The 12,386-nt window shown below is 43.2% G+C and overlaps 1 protein-coding gene across 1 annotated transcript in view; it reads left to right on the top strand.

Moving 5' to 3' along the window:
- The window catches only part of GCFC2 (GC-rich sequence DNA-binding factor 2), an 881,623-nt gene that overhangs the window by 248,918 nt on the left and 620,319 nt on the right, over positions 1-12,386 (top strand). Inside the window, exon 5 of the mRNA XM_044062700.1 lies at positions 9,512-9,609. Within this exon, the coding sequence (XP_043918635.1) occupies positions 9,512-9,609 (98 nt within the window). The remainder of the gene's footprint in view (positions 1-9,511; positions 9,610-12,386) is intronic.

The following is a 12,386-nucleotide window of genomic DNA, read 5'->3' as shown; positions in this document are numbered from 1 at the left end:
GGCACTGACAGTGCCTGTCACTGAGGCCCCGAGGTTGACTCTTTGGTTTTTGGTTCCGTCGGAACCATCACTTCCTTCATCTCATGGTTGGGGACGGATTCCTCGGTTCAGAGCACGGTACTGAGTGCCTTATCAGTGCCGTCCTCTGCCCCAGGAATTTTGCCAGCTCCGATCTTGCTGGAGGCTCCATCTCTGGGAGCAGGTCTGACGCAGCAGGTTGTGACCCCGGATCCTAGGCTGTCTTACTCTGTTCCAGGCTCCCACTCTTCTTTGGGTGGGCCTGCTTTCCTGATGATGGAGAGAGTGCTTGCTTCTGGAAGTGCTCCACCGATGTCGGAACTTCTTTCTGCTCCCTCTGAGCTACAGCTACCACAAGCCATCTCCCCGGGACACCGGGGGGGGGGACCTCAGGATATCCCTGTCCGGGATGCCCTTTCTCCGAGTCTTCCTTAAAAACTTTCACTGAGGAACCTCCTCGGAAGAAGTTGTACAAGAAGGAAGCACATCGACACACCTGAAGAGTGGCTGACTGGGGATACGGATTACGATGATGGGGAGAGGTCCCCACATTCACCACCAGATGATGTCTCATTTGGAGACCTCCTTGAAATATTAAAACAGAGGGGTGGCTTGAAGCCCTCCAACCCCTCCTTCTCTGAATCCGTGTTCCTGCAGGCTTTTTGCTCCTGGCCGTCTACTTCTTGGGTGACCCCACCTGCCGACGAGCTGATACAACTGTTCATGCAGCGTGCCTGGCAGAATCTTGACTCCATCGAGGCCATCCCGAGGAGACCCGGTAAAATACCCCCCCCCCCCCCCCGAGGAGCATCCACACTGGTCGAAGGGGTTGCCAGTTGACGCGATGGTTGTGGCGGTGGCCACTAAAAAGGACCTAGCGGAAGAAAGTCCTACTGTTCACCTGCCCAATAGAGAGTCTCGGGATGTGGACAGACTGGGGAAGCAAGTTTTTGCTTCAGTGACCTTTGCTATTAGGTCCCTGAATTACCTAGCACATTTCATGAGGCTCCCAAGAAATCTAATCACTGAGCTTTCTGGAACTCTTGCGGGTCAAGTTTCTGACCCTTTTCAAAACGCAAATGGCGAGGATTCCCCCAGAGGCAGAGGGGGTAACAATGGAAGATGCCCATTCAGGGGCAGAAGGGGTCCATGGAATCAAGACTCTAGAGATTGTTTCTCTGGGCAGTCTTATCAGTGCTCCTGAAGGGTTGCCCAATTGCTTTCCTCTAGAAGCAGTTGGGGGTCGTTTTTCTCTGTACCAAGCTGCCCGGCGCTCTATTAAAAACGATCGATAGGTGCAGAGCATAATCACCAGAGGCTACTACATCCCTCTATCCTCCCCTCCCAAACCTCCAAAAACCTTCCCGATGTTCCACCATACCAAAGGGAAGAAGCAGCTTCAGAAATATTGAAGCTGTGTCAAAAAAGAGTATTCCAACCAGTCCCCAAAGACCAATGCGGATCCGGTTTTTACTCAAGATTTTTTTTAGTGGCAAAAAAGACCAGGGACTGGAGACCCATCTTGGATCTCAGCCACTTAAACAAATCAGTTGTTCAAACCAAATTCCGCATGGTTACTATTCAATCCATCCTCCCCTTTCTGAGGGAGGATGCTTGGTTGTGCTCGATAGACCTCCGGGATGCGTATTACCACGTCAAAATGGACAAGTGCTCCAGGAGTCTCCTTCACTTCCGTCTAGGAGCCAATCACTATCAGTTTCGTGCCCTGCCATTCGGTCTCTCGACGGCCTCCAGAGTGTTTACAAAATGTTTAGCAGTGGTAACAGCTCATCTGAGACTTCTAGGATTCCAAGTGTTTCCATATTTGGACGATTGGCTCCTCTCTGCCCCAACCAAGCATCTCCTGACAATGGCTGTCCAGTACACCCTTTCTCTAGCGGAGTCCCTAGGCATAACTGTACACTGGGAAAAATCCAACCTTGACCCCACTCAACAGCTGAAATTTATAGAGGCAGTACTCGACACTCATTCTTGTCTGGTATCTCTTCCAGCCCACAGACTCCAGAGACTAAGATCGCAAGTGCGTGTGATACTCTGTCAAACGAGAGTGTCAGCAAGGGAAGTCCTCCAGGCACTGGGGGTCTATGGCTGCAGCCATTCCTATAGTTCCCCTTGCGAGGCAAAACATGAGAATCTTACAGTGGCTCCTCCTGTCACAGTGGTCTGCAAACATTCATCCTCTAGACTCACAGATTCTCATAACCAATTTGTGCAAGCAGGATCTTCTTTGGTGGATGAGGCCAGAAGTGGAATTTTGGTATCGTCCCTTTCAGTCCCCTCAGCCCTGCACCACGGTGACCACGGATGCTTCCCTGATTGGGTGGGTGGGGGGGCATTTTCAGGGAAAGACAGTCCAAGGTACGTGGTCGAATTTAGAGGCCGATCTGCACATCAATTTTCTGGAGTTAAGAGCGGTGCTATTAGCGTTGCAAGCATTCCACCCACTCCTCCCCTCTGGAACTATTGCGATTCAGTCAGTCAATATGTCAGTAGTCTGGTACATCAACAAACAAGGTGGAACCAAGTCATATCCCCTGTGCCAAGAGGCCATGAGAATTTGGCAATGGGCTATAGCTTCCAACCATTTTCTGATAGTAATGCTCATCCCGGGGAAGTCCAACGGGATCGCGGACAGGCTGAGCAGGTGCATTCTCCTCCCTCACGAGTGGTCTCTCAGTCCCAAGATAGCAGTGGAGATTTTCAGCCGATAGGGCCAGCTTTGCTGCGACCTTTTTGCCTCTCCCACGAACAACAAATGCTGCAGCTACTTTGCCCTACTTCCCCCCAGGGAGAGAGTCACCGAGAGATGCTCTGTCCCACGATTGGCCCACGGGTCTCCTATACGCCTACCCGCCGATCCCCTTGTTACCTCTATTTCTAAAGAAGGCAACTCGGTTGAGATGCAGGGTGATCCTCATTGCTCCCCTCTGACCCCGTCAAGTGTGGGTCCCCTTTCTCCGGCCTCACCTGATACAGCCCCTATGGATCCTGGACGTTTGTCCAGATCTAATTTCTCATTCCCAGGGGTTGACACAACCAAACGTGTTAATTCTCAAGCTGACAGCTTGGCTTCTCCACTTCCGTTAGTCACCAGGCAAGAAGCCCTGCCTTCTAATGTTCGTGATATTATTCTGGCCTTTCACAAACCATCCACCAAGAAACTATACAGAGATAAATGGAAAGGGTTTTCTTCCTAGTCTAAAGAGTGAGGGTTCGAGCTCTTTTCAGCCACTGGCTCTTTTATTCTTCAATATCTATCTGAACCTTTCGAACAAGGCGTGTCTACATCTACTATACGAGTTCATTTAGCAGCAATTTCCAATTTTCACAATGGTTTACAAGGGTTACCAGTAATATCCACTCGGCTTTGCAAAACCTTTCTTAAAGGAGTGTTTCTCAGTAGACCTCCACTTAAATGTCTGTTAGAAACATGGAATTTATCACTTGTACTGTAGGCCTTGTCTCAGCCCCCCTTTGAACTTTGTGCCAAATGCGATATCAAGTTTTTGTCTTGGAAATCTCTCTTTTTGGTGGCTGTCACTTCTGCCAGAAGGGTTTCAGAACTACAGGCCCTATGTGTCAGTAGACCTTACCTCATATTTCATAAAGACAGAGTATCTCTACGCACTAATCCATCCTTCCTTCCCAAAGTGGTTTCTGAATTCTCTATGAACCAGTCAATTGAGCTTCCAGTGTTTTTCCCCAGCTTTTCTAACAAAGGTGTATACTGCCTACATTCTTTGGATGTATGTAAGCAAGTACGTTTCTACCTGGATAGGACAAAATCTTTTCGTAAGTCTGACCAACTTTTTTATTTCTTTCTTTGGCCCCAGAATGGGAAATGGCATTTCTAAAGTCACTTTATCTAAGTGGCTCAGAGATTGTATATCCTTTTCATATTTATGTGCTAATGAAACCAGACCTCACAGTATCAAAACTCATTCAACTAGGGCTATAGCTTCCTTGGAAGACTTTCATTCTAGAGCCTCTATGGGTGATATCTGCACAGCCGCCATTTGGGCTAAACCACACACTTTCATCAAGCATTACAAATTGGATGTGATTTCCAGAGGAATAGCTGCCTTTGGCTCTGTGGTGCTCAGGAATGTTCTGCCATAAAGGCCACCCAGGTATATCAGGTAGCTTGGGATTCTGTTCCATCAGTGATGAATGGGAAGAAGATTAACAACATTAGATAAAGAAGTTATGTCTTACCATAATGTTCCATCTCTGTTGTTGATCTTCTTCCATTCATCATATCCCTCCCTCTGTCCCCCTTCATAGGCTCCTGGCAGATCTTATGGGTCCTGGTGGTGTCTCAGGGTTTTTCTTTGCATAGAAATGGCCTCTGCTGCTATCTATTGTCTTTCGCATACTCGATCTGAGGTAGTTGGGAGAAGGGCATTGTGGGTAGCTGATTAGCTCGAGAGTTTTTTGGTGTACGCGAGCTTGGTATTTGGCCAACACGGTTCCGAGGTTCTCTGAACCGAACCCATCAGTGATGAATGGAAGAAGATCAACAACACAGACGGAACGTTATGGTAAGACATAACTTCTTTTCCAAGCTGTCACCTGTAAAGCAGTTATTAAGCTTTAATTGTGATCACATCACTAATCTTAAGCCTTTATTATGTTTTCTTGACATGTCTGAAGGTGGAAAGTGTTTATGGAAGGACAGTAGATTGATCATACCATAACTATTTTATAAGACATGCACTGAAATAGCCCGTAGTCAGTACTTGAGGAAAAATCTGGCTTCCTAATGGGGATGAACCAGTGAAAATGTTGAAACACTGTTGTGTGAACTCATTCACTATAAGGCAGCCTCCTTTACTGTTTTAAAATTCCTTAATCAAATCCTAAAAGGGCTAGTGGTTTTAGGCCAATAGCACATATTTGCCCAGTAGTTAATCTGTATATTCATACACACGTGTATATTTGTATTGGAGAGGACAGATCGACAAACCTGCTGTATGCACCTACCTATGAACCTATTGGCCCAAGGGCCTACGTAAGCCTAGCCAGCAAGGTACCATAGCTTACGCCACCCAAGAACATTATTTTCCTGTGCCACTGTCCAGCAGAGAGACAGAAATGATCCCCGGAGTGTATTTCCTATTTCCCATCCACTCATCAAGATTTTTCTTGAAGAGTGCTAATGAAGAACTTTGCTTGACATAGATGGGTAGCTTGTTCCAGAGTATAGGAAGTCTCTGGGACAGGAATCTATCCCTCCAGCGTGTCCTGTTAATTGTGGTGACAAGGCTTAGGTCCCTAGATCGTGTAGCTTGGAGGGATTGGGATTTCTTTAGGTGTAGCTTGCCCAACAGCTCTGGGTTTGACATAGCTTTATATGTTAGGCAGAGATCACCTCGGTGTAGACGATATGCTATGGAGTAAAGCTGGAGTTTTTTGAGGTGGTCAGTGTAGGGCATTTGTTTGAGTCCAGTAATCCTCTTTGTTAGGTACTTCTGTGTCCTTTCCAGCTGCTGCAGATGACTTGATGAACTTCTGCAAATGATAAGGGAATGGATTCTGAAACTAAAGCACATGAGATGAAACAGTACAGACACTGCAGTTGTCATGACAGAAAATGGGGAAAATCAGAAGAAGCTGAAAACTGAGAGAAAAGAGAAAATAGTGAAACAGGTTAACAAATCAAAATATCTGCACTGGGAGGGGCAGTTGAAGAGAGTTGCAATTCTGCGAAGATTACTTTTGATAAGTTATGACTTCTAACTTTGCTAAAGCATCTCAGTATCTGCTTCTGTCCTGTATCTGCTTGATTCTCTCATCTGTTTCTCTTAAACCACTTGCTGAGCCACCTATGATTGGTACATTACTGCATTTACTTAGTTTAAAGGAGTTCCTGTTCTTGACCTGCCAATTGTGGCAATTTTCTGAGTGGAACAAGTGTTGTCTTTTTGTTTAAAATACTGTGGTGCTATACCTGTTCATAGGTAGGTAGTTGCCATTGAGGAGCCCAGCCCAGTTTTTTCATTTGCTCCTGAGCACTGTCTGCTTAGGGCCACACAGGAGGCAAATGAAGGATGAAGTGAAACCCTGGAGCACAGGAAATAGCTTGTTAATCCTTTGCTTCTCGTCTGCAGCACAATTTCCTGCATCCAACAGTTGCATTTCTTAGGTTCATACTAGATGTGCAATCTAGGAGACCAATAAGGATTCCCATTTGGCCTTTAGCACTGTCTTAAGTGACTTACTCAAGGTTACACTGTACAAAGATGGGTTAGTGCTGCTGAGTCCTACAAGTTAAAAACCCAGCTGCCAAACTGTTGATGGTGAGGAGAAGGAAATAATGCATGCAAGGTAACTTGCAAGCTGTGTTTAAAACTTAACTGACTTTGGGGTATCTTCTGCTGTAAGCTTTAAAGGTCCTCTATACCAGGCGAGATGGTGCTCCGGTTCGGTTATAGGTTGGTCCCTGAAAGAAGCATTCTGTAGATAAGATCTTCTACCTACAAAAGACTGTGCACAAAGTCTCATTGTACTTACTTAAAGGATCTACAGAACGCTTCTTTCTGGGACCAACCTACAGCTGCAACAGACCTCGCCTCGCCTGGTAGAGAGGACCTTTAAAGCTTACTGCTGAAGATACACTAAAGCCAGTAAGTTTTAAGTACGGCTTGCAAGTTACCTCACATACAAGGTTACACTGTAGGCAAATGAAGACTGAGGGAATCGATCCGCTATATCACAGGAAGTAGCTTATTAACAGTTTGTAGCATTAATCCTGTGTACTAACTGCCAGTCCTAAAGAAATGTCAACCCTCATTTTTCTGTTGTCAGGGATCAGACTGTGTAAGCTGCACATAAAACCATATTCCTAATCACTTCATCAGAGAAGTAACAGGTATACCTGAAACTACCCCTCCAAACATTAGGCCAGAGTGGTAATATTTGATTGGTGAAATTATTTGAATCAGATGTCTGGGATCTTGCGTGAGAAGATTTTTTTTTTAATGTTAGACTATAATTATGCTCTTCAGTATAATCAGTTTCATCGCATTTCAGCTAAAAACTGTTTTCCTTTCTGTGGTTAAATTTCTCCAATGTCTGGTATATAAATCACATCAATCCATAAATAAGTTCCGATCAGGATTTTTGTAACAGTATTTGCATTCAGCGTTTTTATTTCATTTTTAAGTCATTTATTAATACTTTGTTATGATCTAGCAGAATATGAATTAGCTCAACTCCCATTTTTTTCAGAAAACCACTAATTCTTTGAACAAGGCATTGTTTTATTCAATACTGTTTGGAAACTGACAAATAAAGACCTTTCAGTACTCCTTTAACTTTAATTTGAAATTGAACTTTTACTCCAATAACTTTAAAACATTTTACAAAAAACATTGGAATAAAACATTTGTTTTTTATTCACTACTAACAGTAATGTGTTAAAACGGAAACTAATGACATATTCACTCTGTCAAAGTTTTCTTTGCTTTCAACACCAGATGAGCATTGTAATTCTTTAAAGTCTTTATATGATACCACACATTTACAACAGTCATAGAAAAAGCAGCATTCAGGATCCAGTGGTTCTAATAAAATGCCCAGAGCTTCCAGTACATCAACTAAGGCTATGAATGATACAGAGAATACAAAAACCTTGGTCAAAATTGGAGAGGAGCGACATGAGTGCAGTCTTTAAAAAAGCCACAAAACTGTTTGTGGTTTATCCTGACAATTTGTCTGGGAATACTGCATTTGAAGATGAAACTTCTTTCAGAAACAAACAGTAAGCCATCCAGAGTTAGGTGTGTGATACTTAGCCTTAGGATGTTCTTCCTTTTCTCTTTTCTGGTAGTTATGTATAACCACCTATGTATTCTTAAGAAATTACCTGGGAATCTGTCCTGTTTTATGGAGCTGTTACAGTAGTTATCTGGATATAGCTAGCATAGTTATGTGATTGTATTTACCATTGTGTTTGCTTCCTTCCTTGAAACCATATCCTTTATTCCCAAACTCTTGACTTCTTGCTGCCTTCTTAGAGTGTTATTCCTTAAAAAGAGAAGTAGTTTTCTTTGTCCTTCATTTACTGACTGGTCATTTGGGAGCAGCTAGTTGGGGTGGTCATTGGCAGTTGATTATGTAATGGAACCGAAGAGCACATGAAGGGTGTCACATGTTATGTATCACCCCAAGTGTCATGATGCAAGTGGGAGATGGTGTTGTGAAGATAGCTTTTGGGAAATCCGGAGTCATCACTCAGAGTTGTTGCAGAAAAAGTCCTATGTTATGGATTTGCTGCAAAGCACAGTGTTAAAGCTACACTGATAAAGCACATGCAGATGAAGTTGAAGTCTTAATAGCTGCTGCTAGGTACCAGAGATGATAAAAAAGAAGAAAACTTAAAAAGAATGACTCCATACAAGGTCATCTAGCAATATATGGGCAGATAAAGTCATTTGGAAAACAGTATGGCTGCCTCTTGTTTTACAAGATATGGTAGATCTAATTTGAGAACTTTTTCTGTTTGTTCTTAAAGATCAACGATAAGTTTCAGAAAACTGTACAGTTTACTTTAATAGCTATCTTCTAGCAAAGAGCATAGTGTAATGACTAGCACTAGTTCACAAACGTGTGGGAGGTGAATGCAAGCATCTTGCATTTTAGCATAAGCCACTTGTGTTTAGTATTTAAGCAGGCCAAGCAGAGGAATTCACAAAGCAGAAGAAGCAATGCTAAGCCACAATGCCAGCTTTTCTATGGTTAAACAATGTCTGACGTGATTTCAGGAGAACACCACTAATTTTGTGAGCATAGTGCAGGGAAAATTCATTGGGGCAGTTTCTGCTGCTGTTCTACACAGTTGCAATGCCCCAGGTATCTGCATTTATTTGGTCATAATTCTGGAAATATCCCCAGGATGATATCCGTCCGTGCAGTGTTTGATTGCAGGGGGCAACAGCTTGCTTAGTGAGGGCTGACCATGCTAAGCTACCTTAGTTGTATTCCCAGCTTGATAGCTCTTTATTGTTAGGTTGCTGAGGGCAACGTGTTACTCATCAAGCATCAGCTGCCCTAAGCTACCTTGCACATTAATGCAGCAAGATCTGTCGCAGTGTAAGGTTCAGTCTCACCATTGGAGCTCAGTTCCAACTTTTACTGAACCACAGTGCTGAGCTTTTGAATCCCACACAAAGCATGCTGCAGTGGTAGTTGTCTGTGGTTCAGACTAATTTATACAACTGCATGATAAACATCCTACCATGGTATTTTTCTATAAACATTAGTATATCATGACTTTGTTGATTCATTGAGTAACATTTAAATTAGGGTGGAAGCCCGCACCCATTGTTTGTCATTTATAGGAACAATGTGCTGTTTGTTTTGCAAGCATTTTAAATCATATCAAGATATTTGTATTGCCTCTTCTGACGTTTGATTTGATGTACTCCTCAGCCGTGACATTTTTGTGATTTAATATGTCACACCTTTACAGGGAGAAGTAAAAGTAGTGATGACCTGCAAGATACTGATAGTGAAGCAGAGAACACATGGGAAGAACAGCAAATTAGAAAAGGAATAAAAATCCCTCAGGTAAAGTATGTATATCTTTCCTCTTTTTCAGAAACACTTGAGACAGCTGTCTATTTTCAGACATGACCTGGTTGTATTGATCTGGTTAATAGTCTAGTGGGTGCAGTAATGTAATGCAGTTAATTCTAGATCCTTCAGTTGAACCTCATATGTAATGTAATTTATTACTTTCTTTGTTTAAAAGGGTAGAGCACTGATCAAAAATGATCAATTACTGGCTTATCATGGGTTGTATGGTACACCAAGAACAAATGCAGTACCCAATGGTGAATAACAAAGGGTAACCATATATACAGAAACATCAACATTATTGGAAAAACATTTAGCATTAGAAACAATGTACATTGTTGAAAAGAAATGGTATTGCATAACAACATTGCAAAATAATTGGTATAACATAAAATGTGATTAAGCAAGTAAAAGAATAGCTGTACATAACAATATACATACTTTTAAAAGAAGTATGCCACAGGTTACTGTGGTGTTAAAATTGAGACATCTAGGTCAGGTGATTAGAACATGTAGACGTTTTAGTTTGATGATATGTCCTGTTCCATCTGTTTTCTTTAAATAAAAATTTCTTGAGGAGTCAAAATTTTCTTTATGTGGGTATTTGTTATATTTGGTGGGAGTGACTGCCAAAGGTTAGGTGTGAATACAGAAAGTATGTTGTCAGAGCAATGGAGCCTTGTTGTGGGGAGGGGGCGGGGTTGTTGGAGGACAGGACTTGTGTTGTATTGGTCCCTGAGGTTATAAGTGGGGGTTGATGCGGCATGTCTTGTGGTAAAAGGTGATGTGATTTCCTGATGGAGTAGTTTATAAATTAGTGAACCTTGGAGAAGGTGTGCTGTACCTAGAGTAGGCAGCTATTTTGCTTTGGAGAGAATAGCAAGTACTTTATCATATTACAAATTGGAGTGTCATGATGTTTGCATTCTAAGCTTGCCTGCACTCTGTAGACGGAAAGTATGTTATTGTCTTGACTTCCATACTGTAGATGGTGCAGATCAAAATTTTTATGAAGATGACAACTCTGTGGTATAAAGCAATAAACCTCTGACTATGGCACAGGTGCCAAGTTCGAACAGGGGCTTGGGAAGTAGTAGGTGCTGGTCATGGAGGATGGGAGTAAGTAGCTTCTGCCAGTTTACCCATCCTGTTGGACAGGGAGGCAGTTTTGGATCACCACAAGGGTGACACTTAGTGGGAGCCTGCTGAGTCCATACTGTCATGGTGCAATTGCATGAGATGCAAGTTGGAAGTCAGTGTGGGAAGGCACAAAGGGAGAAGGTAGGCTGGCCCCAGGGCCAGCAAAGTGGCTCACTCACTAACACCTGAATCTTGATGGGGAACAGAGGGGCATTTTAGAAACTTGGGTAGGATTGACTGTTGTCTAGCTTAGGACCCAGCCCCCACTCCACCTGGAATGAATGCATCAAGTGGTTGCTGGTAGTTGCTCTCGGGGTATCAGAAAAAAATCTGTTGTTGAAGGACATACCTTTTTCTTTCTTCTTCTTCTTTTAATTTATTAGATTATTACTTAAGACGTAGGCACTCATAAATTAATAGAAAAGAAAGCAAACCACATTAACATTAGACATTTGTTTGATATATATTATATGGGTCTATATTCAGCTGAAATTCAGCTTAGTGAATGGCATTTTTGGTTCACTGACATTGAACATGCCGTTTGTCAATCTGTTCATACTGAGATCGTGGTACAGTGAGGATTGGGAAAGTTCCCCTTTCCCCACTGTAGTGCGATCTTGGAGTTGGTATATATAATTAGCGGGAGGTGTGGGGGGTGCAGCCCCACAAGAGCAGATTTCAGTGAATGGCATTTCCGATGAAATGCCATTCACTGAACTGTCACTTCCCTGAAGTGATATAGACCCATATTATATATATGTTTTCTTTCTTTTTAACAATTTTTCACTGCAACATTACATAAAGTGCTTAGTTCCTGCCTTCCATTAAACCTCATTTCTCCTAGGTTCATAGGAGGTTACTAGGCTAATGGCTCTAAAGCCTTTACAAGCCTAGCCATATGAAAACCCAGAGTACCCCAGTTGACTATAGTTGGTCAATGTTTGCAGACCGATGCTATGATCAGCACTGAGTGCCCCTGTCCATGAGGGCCATAGGTGCCACCCCCAAGGTAAATTTGCTGTTTCCCATCCAGTTGTCAAGGTTGCCCTTAAATAGAGTCATTGAAGAGCTCAGCTTCACATGAAGTGGGAGCTTATTCCAGAAGGGGGCAATCTCTGGGAGGCATATCTGTCTCTTGTGCAAGTTCTGTTAATGTCACAGGGCAGGCTGAGATCCCTGGAGCCACTGACTTTTGGCCAGTTTGATTTGTGGATGTGTGGCATTTCCATTAGGCAGGGTCAGAGACTGCTGTGTAGGCCAGGCACAGGTCGCCTGTCAACCTGTACAATACAGAGTACACACATGGGGCTTTCCATGTAGGTCATGTCTTGGTGGCCTTGAATTCTCTTTGTTAGCAACCTCTGTAGTTTCTCCAGCTGTTGCAGGTGTCTGATGAGGTACATATAGAAGGGAGCATTGCACTCAATCAGTGGTGTGATAAGGGCTGAGTCCAGAGGAGTAATGACCTTCCTGGTCTTGGATATGATGACATTATTTATGAGATGGGCAGTGTAAAAGGCTTTCCTCACTACTGTGGACACGTGGTGATCGAAGTTCAGATTGCTGTCAACCTGTGTTCTCAAGTCTCACCATTGTATTTGAGCTTAGAGGGGTGCTGTCTATATCGT

This window comes from Protopterus annectens, chromosome 2.part1 (genome assembly GCF_019279795.1).
Source record: "Protopterus annectens isolate FY-2018-M chromosome 2.part1, PAN1.0, whole genome shotgun sequence".
In the NCBI taxonomy this organism is placed as follows: Eukaryota; Metazoa; Chordata; order Ceratodontiformes; family Protopteridae; genus Protopterus; species Protopterus annectens.
Note: the sequence above shows the minus strand (reverse complement) of the source record. Positions and strands in the feature narration are given on the sequence as shown.